This window comes from Rhinoderma darwinii, chromosome 1, assembly GCF_050947455.1.
Source record: "Rhinoderma darwinii isolate aRhiDar2 chromosome 1, aRhiDar2.hap1, whole genome shotgun sequence".
Classification (NCBI taxonomy): Eukaryota; Metazoa; Chordata; class Amphibia; order Anura; family Rhinodermatidae; genus Rhinoderma; species Rhinoderma darwinii.
The window spans coordinates 461,887,868-461,909,829 of NC_134687.1; the positions used below are offsets into that span (position 1 = coordinate 461,887,868).

General features: G+C 39.0%; 1 protein-coding gene across 2 annotated transcripts in view; it reads right to left on the reverse strand.

Moving 5' to 3' along the window:
* The window catches only part of ULK1 (unc-51 like autophagy activating kinase 1), an 88,649-nt gene that overhangs the window by 32,168 nt on the left and 34,519 nt on the right, over positions 1-21,962 (reverse strand). For both annotated transcript variants that reach the window (XM_075833034.1, XM_075833043.1), the window contains 7 exons: positions 20,660-20,696; positions 13,922-14,095; positions 12,725-12,798; positions 10,853-10,954; positions 2,034-2,092; positions 989-1,071; positions 105-155 (listed from right to left, as the gene is read on the reverse strand). In XM_075833034.1, the coding sequence (XP_075689149.1) occupies positions 105-155; positions 989-1,071; positions 2,034-2,092; positions 10,853-10,954; positions 12,725-12,798; positions 13,922-14,095; positions 20,660-20,696 (580 nt within the window). The remainder of the gene's footprint in view (positions 1-104; positions 156-988; positions 1,072-2,033; positions 2,093-10,852; positions 10,955-12,724; positions 12,799-13,921; positions 14,096-20,659; positions 20,697-21,962) is intronic.

The following is a 21,962-nucleotide window of genomic DNA, read 5'->3' on the forward strand; positions in this document are numbered from 1 at the left end:
GAATAACCTTTATGTGCTGAAAATATACTACTCCTTTAACAATGCTAGCCACCGTGTAACCATGCTGCCAATATTTCATCATAAACATTTCACATAATACATACATTTCTTCATGGAGGAGCCTGCGTCTAAAAACGCATGGTGAAAGAATTCATCTAAAGGAAAGAAAAAAAAGGTTTAGGAGCAGGCCAAAGATAGTTCTGCATATCTAAACATATTTTATACTAAGTATCAGTTCCTAAATAAACAGAACTTGAAACACACCTAAAACCATAGAAATAGAACTGGTTTCTGTAAACCGTGAAGTAAATAAAAACCTGGCTATCTGCTCATACTACAAGCTGGGAAAGCCCACGTGAGGCATTTTATATGTGTGCACCTATAGAAGGGATGGCAATATCTTTAGAATAAAATACCCAGAGCTGGCTTTTTATTGGTCAAGCAAAAATAAAACTCAATGAGGTTCTTCTCTTTATCTGATAACATGGAGGCTCTCTCTGCTGTTATACTTCACTTGCTGGATTCACATCTTGCACTTATATTGCGTTTTTTAACTGTTGGGGAAAAAACGGATCTAAAAAAAACGCATGAGTTTTTTAATTACCTTTGCGTTTTACAAAATGTTACATCTATAAAAGCTGTGACTAGTGATTTTAAAAACCAGATCACAACTGAAACTTTTTGTAAAACGCATGGGTAACTCCCCAGCAGTACAAAAACCCTGAAAAAAACGCAACGTAAATGCAACATGTGAACCCAGCCTTACTCCTGACCTGCGGTAATTTGCGATAAATGAATGAAGACTTTGACAAGTATGGATAATGTTTTGCAGATAGCCACATGTACTGGAATATAACCAGTGAAATACACAGTATACATTTTAACGCAGATTTCTATACACACAGAAATTTAGAAGTGGCTTTAGTGGTCCACTATGCAATTGCAGGATGTTCGTCAAAATAATTTACAAGTATTATTAACACTTTACCAAAGTCCATTCGGTCCTTCTGGTTCCTCTGTAAAAGCCCCAAAAGAAGTTGCTTTAGATGACATGAGGTTTCTCGAGGGATGCTGAAATGTCAACACACACATATACGCCAGTTAAACAACATGTACCAACACAGAAATACAAGGGCAAAGCTATGCAGACGAGCAATGAGACTGAGAAGTCACAGTATAGGAGAAATGCTGAGCAGAAGATTTGAGCAGTCTGTGCTAGCGAAAAGCGAGAGGGGAACATGTTTGCCAGGTTTAAATTTAACAGTTGCAAGCACCCCGGGTATTATTCTTCATCACTCCTAAACTAGGCTCAGTGTAGTAGTTATAAAGTATTTTTAGGGATCAGAAGTTGTGAGGCAGACCGCAAAATAAAGTCATGTGAATCAACGAAGACTGGTTAAAGAGCAAAGAGCTTTTACCCCCACACACACTATAGGAGGGGCTATATGATGAATAGTAGCATTAGAAAGTCTGCAGTACCTCTACCCTTATTCTTCACTGATAAAACTCAATAAAATAAAAACAAGAAAAAGTCAGCAGTCCCTAACCCCTACTACTAGGACTTACATATGTGCAGACAAACAGGTTGCACTGGTAGCAAATTGCTAAATTCAGGGAATATCTGTGTCATTGTATGTACATATATATATATATATATATATATATATATATATATATAAAGTTTGGTTCTATGTTAGCCAGTTGAAAAAAAATAAAATATTGTTCTCAATAAGAGAAACAAAACAAAAAGTGTTGCAGTAAAAGGTATCAGAACTAATACATGTATTTTGTTTCTCTTTCATAATAAAACAAGGTTTCCTTAAATAACCTCCCCCATTTGCTGAAGGGATTAAAGGGCTTTCTGTCTGAGCCTGGCACAAGCAGTTATGCAGAGTTAATTAAGGAATTCTAAAGTCAGTGCCAAATATCTAGTGCCCATCTCCCTGGCAGCTTGGAACTTCAGCAGAGAATCAACAGGTGTAGACATGGAGCAAGTCAATGGAAAAAGTCAGTAATGCTAGAAGAACGATTACTTGGGTATGAGGGTCTTGTTTTTTTCGTAGTAGAGACGAAGGTCCTGGGGGCTGCTGGCCTGAAAAAAGAAGGAAGGTGGACAGTAAGTTCCAGAAGGTCTTGGGTCAGGATTATTATTTTTATCATAGTCACATGATAATCCAGCAATCATATTGGCCTATCAAACACTATCTTAACCACTGATGTTCTTATATAAAGCCGCCATGAAAAGTTCTTGTCATGTTAAATAGAAAAGTTGTAACTATACTAGGCAAACCGCAAAGTGCTGCAATACATCATCACTTCTGTCTAGATGCTACAACAACGCAATTTACCTGTAACCCTTATTGTATGAGGATCTAAAGATCACATTTTCTACAAAATGGCTTAAATGAAAGGGAACCGGTCAGCTCCTTATTTGCTTACCAAACCGGTACCAGGTCTTATAAAACGACGTGCCCACATAGATTTAGTTTGCGTTGGATTACCCCCTTAGTGAGGATGACAGTGACGTGGCCATAGCGTGCTGATGTCAATCATGCTAAAATGTCAAGAACAGGAAAGCTTGTGTGGAAACGAACTGCCCAAATGGCAATTACAGAGTCATTTGCACATGGCAATAAAGTTGTTTATCTGGACAAACAGGGTAATTCAAAGCAAACTAAAGGTATGTGGGCACATCGTTTTACAAGACCTACCAATCGCTAGAACCAGTTTGGTAGGCAATTAGGAGCGGACAGGTTCCCTTTAACTATATTGGTTATTATATTTTACATGTTGGATAAGGTCAGCTACACATAAGAATAGAAAAAGTTGGCACACAAATAAATAATAGACACTCAATATCAGCATACTGAACTGGACAGATCATGGATTTAAAACCAGAATGTTCTTGACAACTACTTGATACATATCACCACATAGGACAGCTCCAGATTTCATAGAAGTTAAACAACAAACACAGCAGACTGCCATTGTACAACCAAATGTCTAGTGCTGGATTTTTATCTGATATCAATGGCCATCTTTAGGACAAATGTGACATAATGCGGGATGTCCTATATAATGAAGTATTGGTGAGGATTATTTCCTTACTTAATAGATCTTGCCTAACCCTAAGCAAAACTTAGTTTACCTTTATCCTAAAAAAAAAAAGTACGGATCAATTCTCCTGATGTCTGTTTTAGGAAATACTTGCATTCTGCTTTAAAATAACAATTCTGGAGCATCTGTTCTTAGAACTCTTTGTTGTGATGTTCCTCAGTTGTTGTTCCTGGAAATGTATGAATAAATTAACAATTGGGTGTTACCCCATGTCTATGGGGTGTATCCCTACACAACACAGTCAAATCAGTTGTGTCAGTGTCATACTGTGTAAGGACATACTCTATTAACAAGGGGAATCGTAACACTGACAACACTGAAATGACAAATTATTCATACATTTCCAGGAGGAATACCAGGGGAATGCCACCATGCAGCATTCTAAGAAAAGATGCTCCAGAGTTGTTATTTAAAGATAATGCAAATGTGTACTAAAACAAACATGACGCGTGCTGACAGGTCCTCTTTAAAGAGGATCTGTCACTAGTTTATTAAAGAGGCTCTGTCACCAGATTTTGCAACCCCTATCTGCTATTGCAGCAGATCGGCGCTGCAATGTAGATTACAGTAACGTTTTTATTTTTAAAAAACAAGCATTTTTGGCCAAGTTATGACCATTTTCGTATTTATGCAAATGAGGCTTGCAAAAGTACAACTGGGCGTGTTTAAAGTAAAAGTACAACTGGGCGTGTATTATGTGCGTACATCGGGGCGTGTTTACTACTTTTACTAGCTGGGCGTTGTGTATAGAAGTATCATCCACTTCTCTTCACAACGCCCAGCTTCTGGCAGTGCAGACACAGCGTGTTCTCGAGAGATCACGCTGTGTCGTCACTCACAGGTCCTGCATCGTGTCAGACGAGCGAGGACACATCGGCACCAGAGGCTACAGATGATTCTGCAGCAGCATCGGCGTTTGCAGGTAAGTCGATGTAGCTACTTACCTGCAAATGCTGATGCTGCTGCAGAATCAACTGTAGCCTCTGGTGCCGACACGATGCAGGACCTGTGAGTGACGACACAGTGTGATCTCTCGAGAACACGCTGTGTGTCTGCACTGCCAGAAGCTGGGTGTTCTGAAGAGAAGTGGATGATACTTCTCATCAGAGCGCCCAGCTAGTAAAAGTAGTAAACACGCCCCGATGTACGCACATAATACACGCCCAGTTGTACTTTTACTTTTCAACACGCCCAGTTGTACTTTTGCAAGCTTCATTTGCATAAATATGAAAATGGTCATAACTTGGCCAAAAATGCTCGTTTTTTAAAAATAAAAACGTTACTGTAATCTACATTGCAGCGCCTATCTGCTGCAATAGCAGATAGGGGTTGCAAAATTTGGTGACAGAGCCTCTTTAATTCCCTAGTTAAGCTAGTAAAGTAGTTTAATTCACTAGTTTAAAATTAATGATGCTGATAACTACTGTGTGATTTGTTTTCAAAAACTATTATTATTTGCAAAGTTATGTTAATTTTTCTAATTATGCTAATTTGGCTATAACCACAAAATAGGAGGTGACGCTTTCTTTTCACTCTGGGCAGTGTAATGTTTTCTGTATGACGCTGTCCAATCATCATATAGCTTCTCCCCCTTCCCTGCCCAGCAACACAGCGTGATCATACAGTATACAGCTTCCATTCCCGACTGTGTATTCAACTGGTGATATCTCCAGGTGTTTCATCCTGGTGTTATATGAAAGCTTAGAATCTCCTCTTTCATATGCCACCAGAACTGGTGTTCTAGGTTGTCCACAGCCCAAGATATGGATGTTTGAAGTAATCCCCCCTCACTCCAGCCTCAGTCTCTCACACTGTGTGAAACAGCTTCATGCGGATAGGACAGCATCAGAGGCTATGAGGTAGCTCCACCTCAGGAGAATCGCTAGTGTTGACGCCCACTTGTCTAGTATAACCTAATTTGCATATTTAGAAAAAAGCTCATAACTTTTAAAATAATAAACATTTTGGGCCACAATTTTCACTAGCATTATTAGTGTGACAGCGTCTATTAGATAAGCTAGGAGATTGTGTATTACTAAACTAATGACAGATCCTCTTTAATAGTTTTCATCTTAATCTTCTTGCTTTGCTCCTTTGTCTAACTAGTATCAGAAAACATTTAGAAAATACAAGTTATTTTTCCTTTCATGCTCTGTTTCTTAGTGGTTTTAATAGATATTTCTTCTACATTTCAAATTGACAGAGTGTGGTGTAAATTTTTCTTAAGTTTCTTCTAGGGTTGTGCATAGTACACACCATGGAGTGAACACATGCAGCTGCTTTGGGGCCTGTGGTGGGAGAGGATCTGGACCTGTTACATTGATGGCATGTACAAGCACCAGTAAGGCTCCCATTTGATTTTGCTATGGGCCTCTCTATTAGAGGGATTGTCCCCCCACTAAATTTCATATTTATTGTATAGATCATACAAACTGAACAATGCTGTAAAAAAAAAAACAACGACCCTATGTTTACTGTAGGCCAGCCAATAGAAATTATTTTCTGCACTGCTTGTCAGGGAAGAAGCAGAGCCTCTGCAGTAGTGGCAGTATAGTTAAGAAGACTACTGCTTCTAGGTTGTCAGCTCTGCATCCTGATGGCAGATATGACCATGCACATACCCACTTAGTATTGTTTTATTTTATTATATTTTCATTGGTTTCTAAAGGAGTGCACACTCTGGAAGTCACACAGTATATCAGTGTCAGACTGGGGTTCCTTGGTCCCACCAGAGTAGGTGATCCCGAGGGCCCCCTTCATCTATACAGAAAATGTACAGGTCTACTTTTAATTGCATTGTAATCTTTGTTGTTATCATTGTACCCACAGGACATATCATCAATAAGATCGAATTATTTATGAATCATCCCAAAATAAATATACCCTAGTGACAAGTGATTGGATCCACAGTCATTTCCAAATGGGGTTGACTTTAGCTGAATAATTGGGGCCCATTATGGTACCAGGGCCCACCGGGAGATCCTCTGATACCCTGTACGGTCAGTCCAACCGCGAAGTATGTATCTTCACTTCTCTGGATCCCATATTACCTAACTGCAGGGGAAGTAAGATGGGACTATATTGTCAGCTGCCAGAGGGGGAAGAAGACTGATTCTGCTCAAAGTCCGCCCGTGAAGCACAGATTAGCAGAAGCACCAAGGGGAACACAGGGAAGCAAAAAAAATTAGGAAAAAGTTATTTTTATATGCTAGAAACACTGCAAATTACTTTTAAACAGCCAATAACAGCATTTCTGGAGTTTTGGTATGAAAATAATTTGTGTGATAACTCTCTTGACTATGTACATCCCTGGTATTACATTGAAGGCATTTGTATTTCCGATTTATATTCTAAAAGTTCAACAAAATACTTTACATTGAGTTCATATAATTCTCTGGCATAATTCTCTGGCAAACACATAGCAGCCAATAATGAGAATACATGATCTAATTGATTTTTACGGTTGTAGCATTTTGTTTGCCTTCTGTTTTTAATAGCCGGTTGATTTAAGGATTATGATTTTGTCACTTTGCAATTTCTCTATAAAATGTAGGTCTAGACACACCTAAGGAGATTTAACCCTTACGCTCGCCAAAAGCCATAAGATTATTTAGTGTTTGATCGGTGAATGTATTAAAAAGCCAAATGCTAAGGGCACCATAGACGTAAACAAGAATTAGGTTTCCATACGGTTCCACAAGAGTTAATATTGAAAGGAGAGGCTGCTGAGTTTTGCTTGTGAACTGCATTTCAGGAAACATGCGGGGCCCAGTTTGAGGTTTCAAATTCCTGTCGCTATAGTGCCTTACTGTATAGGTGAAAAGAACCCTATATTACAAAGATGTGTATATAGTTTTCCTGGTGGCATTTCAAGCAAAGCAATACAATTGTATTTGATAGGGAAGTGAGGTACAACGCTTTCCTTTTTATACCTTCTTTTTCTATTGGACCCCAATCTCAGTTTTGGTTAAAAAAAAAACGCACGTGTCAAACAGACAGCACCATGTCAAAACCACAATGGGGATACCTTACGATCTGATAGGGTTCTAGATAAAGTCCCTAGAATACATCAAGCATGGCATTTTAGAAATAATGAATTACTTCTAGTGCTACATTCAAAATCAATACTCATGTATAAAAACATATACCAGGAAGACGTAATAGAATAAAGGATGTTTTTAATGATTTTTCTTTTGTTTAATGTTTCGAAGAGTTTTGCACTTTATTTTATGGACTAGACTTTGCAACTCTTCCAGGAAATCATTGAGTAACGTTGGTGAATCGTGGCATCACATCCAAAATTTGTCAATTATCTACATGAGAGGACACAGGTAATATACTGAGAAGGTTGCATCATCCACTTCTACAGCCAAAAAAGCGAAGGACCGGTGATTTATAGGAGCGGTCTAGAATGCCCAGCGAATGGGATTCCTCATATCAAGAAGTGGAATGTACATGTTAGAATGACATTGATAATGCAATGAGTTCATAAAACTAGAGAGGTCACTAGAGTCGTGCTTTTGCACTTCCACTTAGCAGTCTTACAAAACAGTTCAAAACAAGGCTGAGGTCCTGTTCCTCGAGATTCACACTGAAATATTTTTTATGACCGAGACCGCTGGGACTCTTTTACCAGCAGAAAGCAGAGTCATTGTATATGCTGATTTCTTTCCTTAGTAATCCTGGTGAGTCAATGGTCTATAAATATGTGAGCATCAATCAATTAACCTTGCTGCGTGCATCTTATGGGGCTTATATAACATGGACAAATGCTATATTTACTCCGCCTGTGTACAAGAAGAACTCAGATCAGTGCATTATTTGGGGATGTGTCACATGCAACTTGAAGGCCAGGTGACTCTGACCGAATGTTTGTAATCTTTATTCTATCAACCTGTAGAAATCTGTCACCTGCCCTATAAAACCCCAAAAATATGTTGTAAACTCAGAATGCAATGCTATTGCTCCTCCACCTCCGAAACAGCAATAGAGCGAGTTGTCCTCTTTGTCCCCTTTTGTCAAGTTGTTAAAAATCCTATTCAGCGGTTTCTTTAGCTTATACACATGAGGCAGCTTGTTCGGCTGACAGCTATCCCATAAACGCTCAGAACACCTGACAATGCATGTTTATTTCAATAGGAAGTAGAGATAAGCAGTTACCAGACACCTCTGGCAGCACTTCTCTACCAGGGAACAAAGGATCAGCCATGTTTATATCCAACATCCCCGATTCTTCTTTTACCTGATGGTCGTTGTCAGGTGACACCTAGGCAGTCCTATACACATTAGACTGCTGACCGCCACCCCTCCCCCCCCCCCCCCCCCCCGCAAAAATGATTGTGCCAGCTTTAATTATGTCCAGTTTTGAGAAGGCTATATGACCAACAAGCGTACAAACGACAATTTCTATGTCAACGATGCAATAAAAGTAAAATTCCATACTTGAAATGGTACATACAAAAGTATCAGAATTCTGTTGAAACGGTACATCGTTCCATCAGATCATCAGTCTTCATCATCAGTGTTCATCTCCGATTATGGAGTGAGCATTAGATCAATTTCCATTAATCAGATCAATTACAATGATCCAATCTTCATTAAATCTCACAAATGGTTGTTTGTACTGGGTTTACATACACAAATTATGGCCTCCTATCAGACAAATATTAATCTAAATTACTTGAAATCTGATCTGATTGATATTTATCCCATCTGCCAGAAAATGCATGTAATATTTCATTTACCCTGTGGTGGCGTAGCAGGGAAATTGAAAACTTACTGCCGGATTTCCACACAGATAATAGCTGATCGCTTGGGACATTTTGTCTTGAAGGGGATACTTTGTGATTAGCTTATGGTCAAGGGACCATTCTAACACACAGAAATTGTCCAAAGAGCACAACTCCTTTAAAGAGTAACTAAACTTTCAAAAAACTTTTGACATGTCATTGTGACAGGTCAGAAGTTTTGATTGGTGGGGGTCCGAACACGGAGAACCCCATCGATCTCTAAAATGAAGCGGCAGAAGCACTCGGGTGAGCTTAGTTTTTGATCGGCTTTCGTCGGAATGCTGAGAAGTTGGTGTACGGGCTCAGACTTTCTATTGAGTCCATTCACCATTACCATCGGCCTTCTAAGAAAAGTCAATCAGAAACAAAGTGGCTCAGCGCTCACAAGAGCGCTCCTGCAGCTTTGTTTAAGCGATCGATGGGGGTCTCAGTGCTCGGACCCCCACCGAGCAAAAATTTTGACATGTCACTATGACATGTCAGAAGTTTTTTTGAAAGTTTAGTTACCCTTTAAGAAAAGGCTGAACGGAAACTTTAACTCCCCAGCAGAAGAGGAAAAGTTAAGCATTCCAGATTTTTTTGTCTGCAAGTTCATCTTATGTGCTTGTAATAGAATATTTTATTGCACCACTGAAAGAAGGAGGATGAATCAGGTACGGACCTGCATAAAAGTCTTCTGTTTTATGTCTGGGGCTCAGATTATGGCTGGAGCCAGCTTTATGACACATTTTAAATAAATAAATCCCTTAAGTCAATTGTTTAATTTTCGTCTACAAATTAAGACTTTTTCTGTGATAAAATGGCAACAAACTGACATATCTTTCATACACACACAGAAGTGGCAAAACATTCTCTGTTTCCTGTCCGCACAGTACAGGTCTTCCCCAGCAAGTTATAATCTTACATAGATCAGTCAAATGCATGAACTGCCCACATCTTTCTAGCCGCTATGCCTTAAGGGGGTTTTACACTGGGCGATTATAGGGCACACTAGCGTTCATATAACGCTCGTTGCTGATAATTGCCCAGCGATCAGCAGATGAACGAGCAAACGCTCGATCATCTGCTTATCGTATCTTTATAAAAAAGTGAAATATTATCGTTGTCGTCAGTACATCTCCCTGAGTAAACAGGGAGACGCGCTGCTGACATGATAATAATGGATGGGGACGAGCGATCAGAGTAACAACTGCTCGTCCCCATCCATAGCTCCGTGTGACAGGAGCAAACGAGCGCGATCAACGATGTTTCGCTGCACCAGCCTATTGTAATAAAACATAGCTGTAGAAAATAGTTGCATTTACCTCCACCTTCTGGGCTGCTCCTTTACATTTCCATACGTCTAAATGATCTGAAAATTATTATCATCATTTATCACAACTAACAGCCCTTAAAGGTTATTAAGTTTACTCTCACATTGCTTCCTATTCGGTTTCATTCCCAATACATGGATCAGGCCCATAACTGGACCATGTAGAAGGAGATATAGCGCTAATTGTTAGAAGAAACCAATATCTCATCCTTTCCTACTAGACTAGTATTTTTTTAAGAACTCGACAGTTCATATTCTAGACTCTAGTATGCACGCCAATTCGGATGACGGCACGAGACATTGGCTGATTCCCATTACACAGACAGGTGTCAGTTTCCTTTAGAGATGTAAACTACTAAAAGGTGCTGACATATGAGGCTTTTGTTACTCTGTCTATGAGCTTGATGAAGACCTGAGCTCATTTTATCAGGGTTCACAAAAGGGTAAGGTCTTTCAAAGATCGTAATGTGGACAATACTGGTGTAGCTGCATGTAAACTGTAATCCAGACAATCTTTCTTTAAAAAAAAAAGAAAAAAAACTGTATTGTACAATGGAGGCAATCAATATAAAATGTCAGGAACATATTCATTTGACAGTCAGTAATACAGTGGTAGATATGAGATTAGACTTACATGGAATGGGGCCTTGCCAGTCAGGCACTGGTAGATGATCGTACCAATGCTCCACAGATCAGCCTTGGCGTCATAGTGCTGGGACATAATCACCTCAGGTGCCTGGAGAAACAAACACAAAAAAGTAATAATTTTCTATAGTGTAGCTACTATACTATATTACGGTGCGGTTTTAGTGTGTGCTTTAGCTTTACCCATCATTTGACTGTATCCACACAAAACATACATTATACATCTGGCCCAAAGAGTCAAAATCCCCTCAATGGCAAAAGGCAACTTTAGTATATGTATGACTCACTGACCTAGAAGAATGTCATTTGGATTGTGAGAATGAACCTGAGGAGGGAGGAAATCGCATATGTTGGAATTACTAATACGATATCTGTTTAGGATTCATATTCTGCATGTGTAGATGTTTAGGCAAGTGCAGTAAATCACTTTGCATAAGTAACATCAAACTGCCTACCCTGCAGTCCAGCTCAAGAAACAGAGCAGGACCTGACTGACAATGAGAGCTGCTAGGATATATGAATTCTGGGAGTGTGCCAGCCGTCTACTTTAGTAGCAATGAGTCAGTGGGCACAACCTCACTGGCAGATGTGGTCATAACTATCCCCCAAAGCAGTTAGGGGATGGTACAGCAGGCTGCCTGGTTTCAATCTGTTGTCACACGTGGGGTAGAAACCGTCTCAAAAATAACATAAAATAAGCAAACTCCAGTTTCATTAAAGATAACCCACAAAAAACAACAACCAACATATCTGAGATTACAGACTAACAGAGGTTTTTACCCAGAATTCCAAGACAATCTGCCTGGTTGGCAAGGAATTCAGCCCCCCCATGCTTTGTTAACCCACCCCCCCCCCCCCCTTCCCATGCCTTGAAGACAATGCCTATCTGTAATGGTGGACATATCGGTTGTTCTTTAGCGTTTTCAGAAATAGATAAATTTGCTAAATAGGAATTGTATCAGCTTGACAAATAATGACAACTCAACAACCGTTTTAAATTGAAAACATTGGTTTCAAAAATAAAAAACGAATTTCTGTCATTTTTATAACAAAGCCCACACTTACAGGCCATATTAACATGTTCAGGATTTGATGAGGATTTAGGTGTGGATTCTACTCTAAAATCCTCCAATGCAAGTGAATAAGGTTTTGGTTACTCCATATTTTCCAAAACAAATCTGCGCAGAATAATGAACATTGACTGGGTCTAACCTGCCTGCGGATCCGCTGCCACATTCACTGCAGAAATCTGAGCTACAGCCTCGGATTTCTGCCACAGATGTCGTCCTATGGCAAATACGACATTTGTGAACAAAGCCAAAGTGTTTGGACACTGGCACAAAAGACTAAAAACGTTTTTATATGCTGGGAAGCGGTCAACGATACACAAGGCATGACTTTAATAAACCCCTATTAAATGAGGATAAACAGCAAATTATCCTCTGTGAATTAATGTAACATTTTTCAGAATGAAGGAAACAGGTGCCTATGCAGCCTGCTATGTTAATAGGTGAAGAACTAGATGTAGAACATAACAATCCCATAAACAACATTATCTATGCCTTGTTTTAGTGCCTTTATGCGAATAGATTACCATTCCCCACTGCAGAAGCATGCCATGTTTTACTGTATGAGTTTAGCCCTTCATTTACACTTACTCTGGCCTCACATATGTAGACTAGATCTATCTTTTGGTTCCTTTTTAACATATCAACACAATAAATATAGATCTGATCCTATAGGACCTGATTTTGTAGACTGAATGTCCAGCAGTCCAGAAAAAGCAGAAAAGCCGATTATAGTTAAAATGGGTAAAAGTTTACATGACTATGGACAGTCGAGCTATGAAGATGTTGATTACCATATACATGGGGGATCCACACAGAGTCGCTGCCATCATGTTGTTCTGCAGGTACCTTGCAAACCCAAAATCAGCTGTGAACGAGAAAAATCTAAATGGTTACAAAAATGTTATAATACGGTACATAAAATCGAGTGTACTTAAATAGAGGTCGATGCACGTTTTTAGATGGGTATAGTTTTTTTTCTAACTATTTGAAAATCCCTATTTATTTAATATGTATTTTATCTATACTGTACTTTTGTATAATTAGTTAGCCACTTTCAAGAAAGATTTAGAAATCCAACACTAAAATTAACCAAAACCTATAAAAAATAAATGTACTTCAGCAAGTAATATAAACTTTGCAAACTATATACTATACATTGTAAGATAGCCATTGCCGTAACCAGTACATGAAAGGTAAATATTCTCAAGATGCAGGAATTTCCCTATAGCTTTGTTATTTGTAAGAGCCTCCATTTGTATATTTGAGAACAAAAAAAGTGACTAAAAGTAGAACACAAGAAGTTAGTCTTAAATGTTAAAGTCTGTAAACAGCAACTTGTCTTACATAAAAGAAACGGTAGTAGATATGGTTGGGGATTCTTGCAGTACAGCTTAAAACAATTACTAAATGAGCAAAAAGAATAAGACAACAGTTCTGTAACTATAAATAACTAGATAAAATGCTTGGATACAAGGCGCCAGGAAAAGGAGTTGAAACAAAGCCAGGATAGCTAGAATGAAGGACCTACAGAGTTTGTGATATATGCTATACTGTTACTATTAATAATAAAAAGGAGACCTAAGAAGGTCAAGAGTTACTAAGGAAAACGGCAAATACCATCATACACTAAATATAAATTAGGATTATAACATGGCAAGGTTGATCTCTCTTTAATATGGGGAAGCTAATTCGTAAAGGTGTTGTCTTCTCACACACACAAAGCCTTTAATAAGGGGTCTGGCTCCTGAGACCCCCAGCAAACAGCTGATTTTTCCAGAGGAAATTACACCAAGCCAGACAGGTAGTATTGGCTGTCTATGTAATACATGTACAGCCCATGGCGGCCAATAGCTCTCTGCCCTGGCTCACACTGGTCCTGATGTTAGGGGTCCATAGCGGAGGACCTGATGGGACAGCCCCTTTAAGCCTCTTACTAACAAGTTGTTTCACCATGTATATTCTTCCTCACACAGATATGAATGTCTTACCTATCTTAATGCGGATATTGTTGGGGTTGGACCTGCGACCACCGGTGCAGGACAGAAGAATGTTTTGGGGTTTCAGATCACGGTGAATAATGCCTTTACTGTGCAGCATCTTCATCGCTCCAGCAATTTGCTGAAGAAATAGTCGGATGGTGTCCTCGCTCAGGGTCCGCATTGCTAGACAGCACAATGAGATGAGAAGAGTTCAGGTCCCTTACAGATGATTCCGTACAGTAATATAATGGTTATACCCTAAATGGCTATAAGGATGTTATCACATTTCTTCCAGCTTCTGTTAATAACATAATGATTTCACATACACTGTGATGCACAGATAGAATTTTTGGTCATCTTTCCTGACCAAACCATAAATAGTTATCATTTAAACAACATTAAATTGGGTTATAACATAGAACAAATTATTTTGTTGGCGCAGAAAAGATGACAAAGGTTTTGTAAAAGTGTCAAATACAAAAGGGAGTGGTAGCAAAATATGTGGGCATCTTCAAGGGGTACATAATATATCTGCTCTGTTGTGTTCTCAAATTAACATAGTATAAAAGTGGACACGTTCCATTTTAAATATCTAAACTGTTAGGCCTCATGCACACGACCGTGCAGTATGTATGGTCAGTAAACATTGAACGGATTGGCCGCGGAATGTCACCCGCATTTGCGGACCGTGCTCATAGTAATAAATATAGAAGCATGGTCCGTAAATGCGAAAAACAGGACATGTCTTATTTTTTGCGGGTTATTTCTAAAAATAATACCTTTGTAAAATAATAAACACATTAGTCCCATTGAAAACACTTTAATTAAAATTAGCCATTTCTACGGCCCGGAAACTCACCTGTAAATATATGGGAAGGTATCCCACAGTAATGAGTGGGTCAGGAAAATTACGGTCATGTGCATGAGGCCTTAGATAGCTACTAAAAAATAATCAAACTCACTCCGACCACTCATGCTCATGCACAACCACTCTCTACTGAAGCATGTAATCTGTATACCCATGGTGTAGATAATGAAGGTTTTGCTAACATAAATAAACACCCCAAAAATCCTCACAATCACATAAATGCAAGAATTTTTGGTCCATATATAGGTGAGCAGGCATTGTGGAAATATACTCAAGTGGTATCACTCTACTGATATACAACAGTTATAAAGACATGACCTTCTTCAAATTCTATAAAAAGCATATTACACATAATAAAATATTACAGTTTTACAGTATTACAGACTGGTCACACGAGTACAGGTTTTTCCTGTTCTGTAGGTCCCTCTATTCTGCTGTGCCTTTCATCCCATCATCCCTAGAGGGGTGTGGGTATAATGACTAACAGGTCTCTTGTTTCTGGAGACTTGACAGACAGGATTACACCTTAGATAATATCAGAAGGGAGAACGTATATACTCACGCACACAAAGCTTTGGAACACACACACACACACACACACACAACAGGGCCATCAAACCTGGGTAGATGCCAGGGCCCAATGAGCTTTGGGGTGGCCCATGTTGATCTGGGCAAACATGCTCTATGCTGTTAAGCCAAAGGGGGGTTAGACAGGGAGCCTAAGGGCTGCCATACACCTGTAGTCAGCTAGCCCTGTATATATGGATATTATACGTTAAAGAAGTTGTCTGGTCTCAGCAAATTAATGTTATTTTTTGTATAAGTTACACAATTTTCCAATATACTTTCTGTATTCCTCACTTTTTTCAAGAACTTTTCTTGCTGCTATTCAATAGGAACAATTATTGTTTACTTCCGGTGGATTTAATTCTGTCCGTGGTCATGTGATGGACACACAGGTGCACGGCTCGTTACAGTTATATCATGTGTATCAGAGAAGTGTCTTCTAACGATCCCAGCACCTGGGTGTCCATCACATGACTATGGACAGAATTGTATTTATTTTGCTGAAAGCGGACAACACCTTTAACTATGGGCCTCATTGGACTCCATTTATTGCAGCTGCTTTCAGGCACACATCTCCTGCTACACGATGCATGTGCATTCAAAATGGAGACCCCAGCTGCTATCTTACCAATACACTTTTTTAATACATTTGTAAAATAATAAACACATTAGTCCTATTGAAAACACTTTAATTAAAATTAGTCAAACGAAAATTGGAAAAGTGGATAGACTCGGGCAAGTTCTGAGCTATGTGGCGGTATGCTGGTTTTAAACCTCTCTACTCTCCATAAACCTTTGAAAGGAAATGTAGTAAAATATGTATTTTTTATTTTTGAAAGCTGAATGGAAAAATAAACAACGGCGTCCTTTTCCAACTGTGTACAGGCACATGCTGTTCAATATGCGCACAATGCACAACAGAATTGGGACACTCACAGGACGAGATAAAAACAGTAACTTTTCCATATAAAATATACAGGCACTTCAAACACGGCTCTGCTCAGCTCAGCTGCTCTGTCGCCATGCCAGTTCTACAGGGCCGACAGTGGCTTGTAAAAAGCTCAACGTCTGGCCAATACAGTCATCCAAAGGCTGGAGGTTGTTTAATGCCTAGGAAAATATTGTCTGTGTTGTAACAGCACTTCAGAGCGACACAGGAAATGGAAGGATAAATTCCCAGCAAGCGTGGGAAAGTGCACAGCTTAATATGGGCTTTACGGGGAAATGCAATATGAAGAAATAATAGACCATTTTGTTATTTGTGGGCTTACATAAAGAGGGGGGGGTCTTATATAATATGATACAAAATGACACGGCTTCCTTTACATACTGTAGTCAACAGTGATACCACCTCTCTGCATTCTATCTATCTATCTATCTATCTATCTATCTATCTATCTATCTATCTATCTCATATCTATCTCACTCATATCTATCTATCTATCTCATATCTATCTCACTCATATCTATCTCACTCATATCTATCTATCTATCTCATATCTATCTCACTCATATCTATCTCACTCATATCTATCTATCTATCTCACTCATATCTCTATCTATCTCATATCTATCTCACTCATATCTATCTATCTATCTCATATCTATCTCACTCATATCTCTATCTATCTCATATCTATCTCACTCATATCTATCTATCTATCTCATATCTATCTCACTCATATCTATCTCACTCATATCTATCTATCTATCTATCTATCTATCTATCTATCTATCTATCTATCTATCTATCTATCTCATATCTATCTCACTCATATCTATCTATCTATCTCATATCTATCTCACTCATATCTATCTCACTCATATCTATCTATCTATCTCATATCTATCTCACTCATATCTATCTCACTCATATCTATCTATCTATCTCACTCATATCTCTATCTATCTCATATCTATCTCACTCATATCTATCTATCTATCTCATATCTATCTCACTCATATCTATCTATCTATCTATCTATCTATCTATCTATCTATCTATCTATCTATCTATCTATCTATCTATCTATCTATCTATCTATCTATCTATCTATCTATCTCATATCTCTATCTCACTCATATCTCTATCTCACTCATATCTCTATCTCACTCATATCTCTATCTCACTCATATCTCTATCTCACTCATATCTCTATCTCACTCATATCTCTATCTCACTCATATCTCTATCTCACTCATATCTCTATCTCACTCATATCTCTATCTCACTCATATCTCTATCTCACTCATATCTCTATCTATCTCATATCTATCTCACTCATATCTATCTATCTATCTCATATCTATCTCACTCATATCTATCTCACTCATATCTATCTATCTATCTATCTATCTATCTATCTATCTATCTATCTATCTATCTATCTATCTATCTATCTATCTCATATCTATCTCACTCATATCTATCTATCTATCTCATATCTATCTCACTCATATCTATCTCACTCATATCTATCTATCTATCTCATATCTATCTCACTCATATCTATCTCACTCATATCTATCTATCTATCTCACTCATATCTCTATCTATCTCATATCTATCTCACTCATATCTATCTATCTATCTCATATCTATCTCACTCATATCTATCTATCTATCTATCTATCTATCTATCTATCTATCTATCTATCTATCTATCTATCTATCTATCTATCTATCTATCTATCTATCTATCTATCTCATATCTCTATCTCACTCATATCTCTATCTCACTCATATCTCTATCTCACTCATATCTCTATCTCACTCATATCTCTATCTCACTCATATCTCTATCTCACTCATATCTCTATCTCACTCATATCTCTATCTCACTCATATCTCTATCTCACTCTCACTCATATCTTTATCTCACTCATATCTCTATCTCACTCATATCTCTATCTATCCATCTCATATCTATCTATCTATCTATCTATCTATCTATCTATCTATCTATCTATCTATCTATCTATCTCATATCTATCTGTTATTGTAAAGCTTTTCAAATGAATGGCCATCCATATAATACATAGATAGCTTGAGTCTGCAAGAATGGAAGCTACAGAGTGGCTCTCTCTTCTGGCTCATCTGGGTGATCTATGACGTCTATATGCCCTGATAGGCCATATGGACAGTGTTTGACTTCATGAGACAACTCCTTTAAGTTTTAGGATTGATGGCAGACTGCAGAATGTAGTTTCCCAAACTACCCAGTCCTGTCCCGTCTTTCTATACTATTTGAATTATTATATTATTTCTATTGTATAATACCAACCTTATTAAACAAAAACTTACTAGGCCAAAGAATATGTGAGTGAGCTATGAAAGGGTATCTAGTCTTCCTGTGAGTGGCATGTCTTCCTCAATAGACATAAGCATGTTAAATCCTAGTAATGGACGCATTTAGTAGGATAGGCCACACGGGACTTATAAGCCAAGTACTCATCATAGCTCTCTGCGGTACCTGATAATAAGCAGTTTATTCGCTCCCAGGATGCTGCTTTGCCAGCAGTGCTTGGAAGTAACTATATCCCTTTGTTTATTTCTGTGGGCTGACGTCGTGACCGAATGATTCTCCCAGGAACGGGGCTGTTTGTTTAGACTTTTTTCCTCTCATCTCCTTGGCATGAGATCTGTTTCACAGGGTAGGCACATGCCGTCTGACCAGGTCACTCTTAGAATGAGCCTGGGGTAATATCCTAACATCCTGACTTAGAGAAAATGTATTAACATGTCTGTCTAGCATGGATCATCAGACACGCAGAGCCAAGTCTCACCATAACCATGCCCCGCTAAAGGAAAAGATCAAGACATTCTCAGAGATGTAGAAAACTCACACATTTCTACCCCTTTTTTGTACCATTGCCTCAAATGAAAGGAACAAGACCTAGAAGCTTATAATAACAAAGCAATAGTGTACCTCATACTCTACAATCCAGGACTGCAGAAGACCGGTTCCAGATGTGGTGGATTCACCGCGGATTACACCCCGGCTACATTGCAAGGTGTAAGCCACAGTGAAAATCAGCAACAGAAATTGACATACGCTGCACCACATGTCGATTTCTGCACAGAAATGTCTGCAACATGTGGATGAGATTTGCCAAATTTTAACCACTTGCCCGGTACTGTAATCCGCTGCAGATTCTCTGTGCGCAAATCCGGATGGAAAATCTGCAGCATTTCCATCCTGTGTGGATCTGGCCTGAAGTTGCTTTTTGATGATCGTCATATATGCATTAACTTGGAGGAGTCGGCACATTATCTGCTACGAAAAATAAGATTCTGCTTTTCCATAAACAGATATAACAACATAATTAGCTGCCATTACAGCGACCACAGGAGTGGCCACTCAGCTATAATATGGCAAATCTGCTTATTTGTGCAGTAGCATATACCAGTATAGTCCTATACCACTGCATAAACTATAGCACACTTTCATTGCATAATCAGGCGGATCGTAGGAAACGGCTGAATACAACGTGTACATATGTGAGTAAATATGCTGTGAGGTATGGAAAACACGCTCAAGTATCCAAGTTTTGACAGTGGGTAAGCTATTAGGACTGATGCGAGTAAGAGCATTTTATGAAGACACGGACAGTGGCATAAATGAATCCACAAAGTCCTTATGGTTAGTCTATGTTTGGCCAGATCAGATAACTGGTTGTTTTGTATACCACCAGATGGCGGTTATAGAGATAAAATAAAATTATGGGCACAAGTTAGCAAAAGCCTTTTCATTGTGTCTGCTGTTGAGGTAACCAAAAAAAAAAAAGTTCTACAGTCCGGTTATTTGAGGACCGATTAAACATGATGTCAGCTGCTTCATGTAGGGTAGATTCCCACCCCCGCCTGTGAATAATAAAATGCATCGAACACGTCTATGTTGTTGAACCACAGATTTGCATACTAATTCATAAGATATGTCACCATTATATACAACACAAACAAGAAGAGCAACAAGATTCTCACTAAAGGTAAAGAATACATAGTATGAACACTCAGAGACAATAAAACCACTTTCTACATATACAACAGGGTTAATATTCTACCCACTGAATACCACAGGATACGATTACCAGTCATAATCCTGCAGTAGGCATGTTATTCACTTTATGATCTTTTATTGCCGCTACACAACATGCTGCAGCAAGCCTGTAAGAAATAAATGGCTTATTCTTCCAATTCAATTATTGTTGTTTTATGTAGCTTATCTTCACAACATTCAATCTCTTCTCTGTGCATTTATGTTGAAAGGCTACTGTTATTGAATCCAAATGTAAGAGAATGTTATACTTACTGTGCAGGTAATCTGCCAGATCCCCACCATTGCAATACTGAAAAGCAGTACAAAGACAATAAACATTGAGAAAGTCTGCAAACAATACAATAGCTAAGGCTTCCTTCACATCTGAGCTAGGGCTCCGTTCCGATGTCCTGTCGGAACGGAGCCCTGACAGACACAAACGGAAACCAGCAGTTTCCATCACCATTGATTTCAATGGTAACGGATCCGATGCCATTGGTTTCCGTTTGTCTCCGTTGTGCAAGGGTGCCGTAGTTTTGACGGATTTAATAGTGTAGTCGACTACGGTATTGATTCCGTCAAAACGACGGAACCCTTGCACAACGGAGACAAAGGGGAACCATTGGCACCGGATCCGTCACAATTGAAATCCATGGTGATGGAAACGGAAACCTCCGTTTGTGTCTGTCAGGGCTCCGTTCAGACGGAAAGCTCAGACGGAACGTCGGAACGGAGCCCTAGCACAGATGTGAACGAAGCCTGAGCCATAGCACTTAAATTGGAAAGACTACATAAACTTGCACAATCCACTACGAATATGGAAATCTAGACTAGTGCTTTTAAAAGTGCCATCATTGTTCAATCATGGGGATCCAACTGGTTTGATATCCTCCGATTGCTAGAACGAAGTAGCAACATAAGCCCAATGACCGTTTCATTATAGTGAATGGCTGACAATGCAGTCCCTGAAAATTGATGAGCACTTTCCTAGCACTGTTTCTACTTCTTTCTAATGATCAGCGGTGGTCATAGAGGTCAGACCTCCACCGTTTAGACATTGATGGTATATCCAAGTATTACGTCATCAAGGGGAAAACCAATTTGTTCAACCCTTTCCTCCAAAGTCAATAACGGAAGTCACATGAACACCGGGATTTTACCTTGACCCTCAGTCCTTAAAGAGGACCGGTCATCTCTCCTGGCATGTCTGTTTTAGTAAATAATTGTATTCTCCATGAAATAACAATTCTGGAGTATATTTTCTTAGAATGCTACGTTGTGATGTTCCTCTGTTATTCCTTCTAGAAATGTACGAATAAATAGACAACTGGGTATTACCAGTTGGGGGGGTGACAGAGTGAGACTGTGTCGGGACACACCCCTTTGACAAGGGAAATAGTAAGGGCCAGTTCACATCACCGTTCGCTTTCCGTTCCGGGGTTCCGTCGGAGGTTTCCGTCGGGTGAACCCCGCAATGGAAAGTGAAACCACAGCTTCCGTTTCAGTCACCATTGATATCAATGGTGACGGAAACATCGCTAATGGTTTCCGTTCATCACCTTTCCGGCAGGTTTCC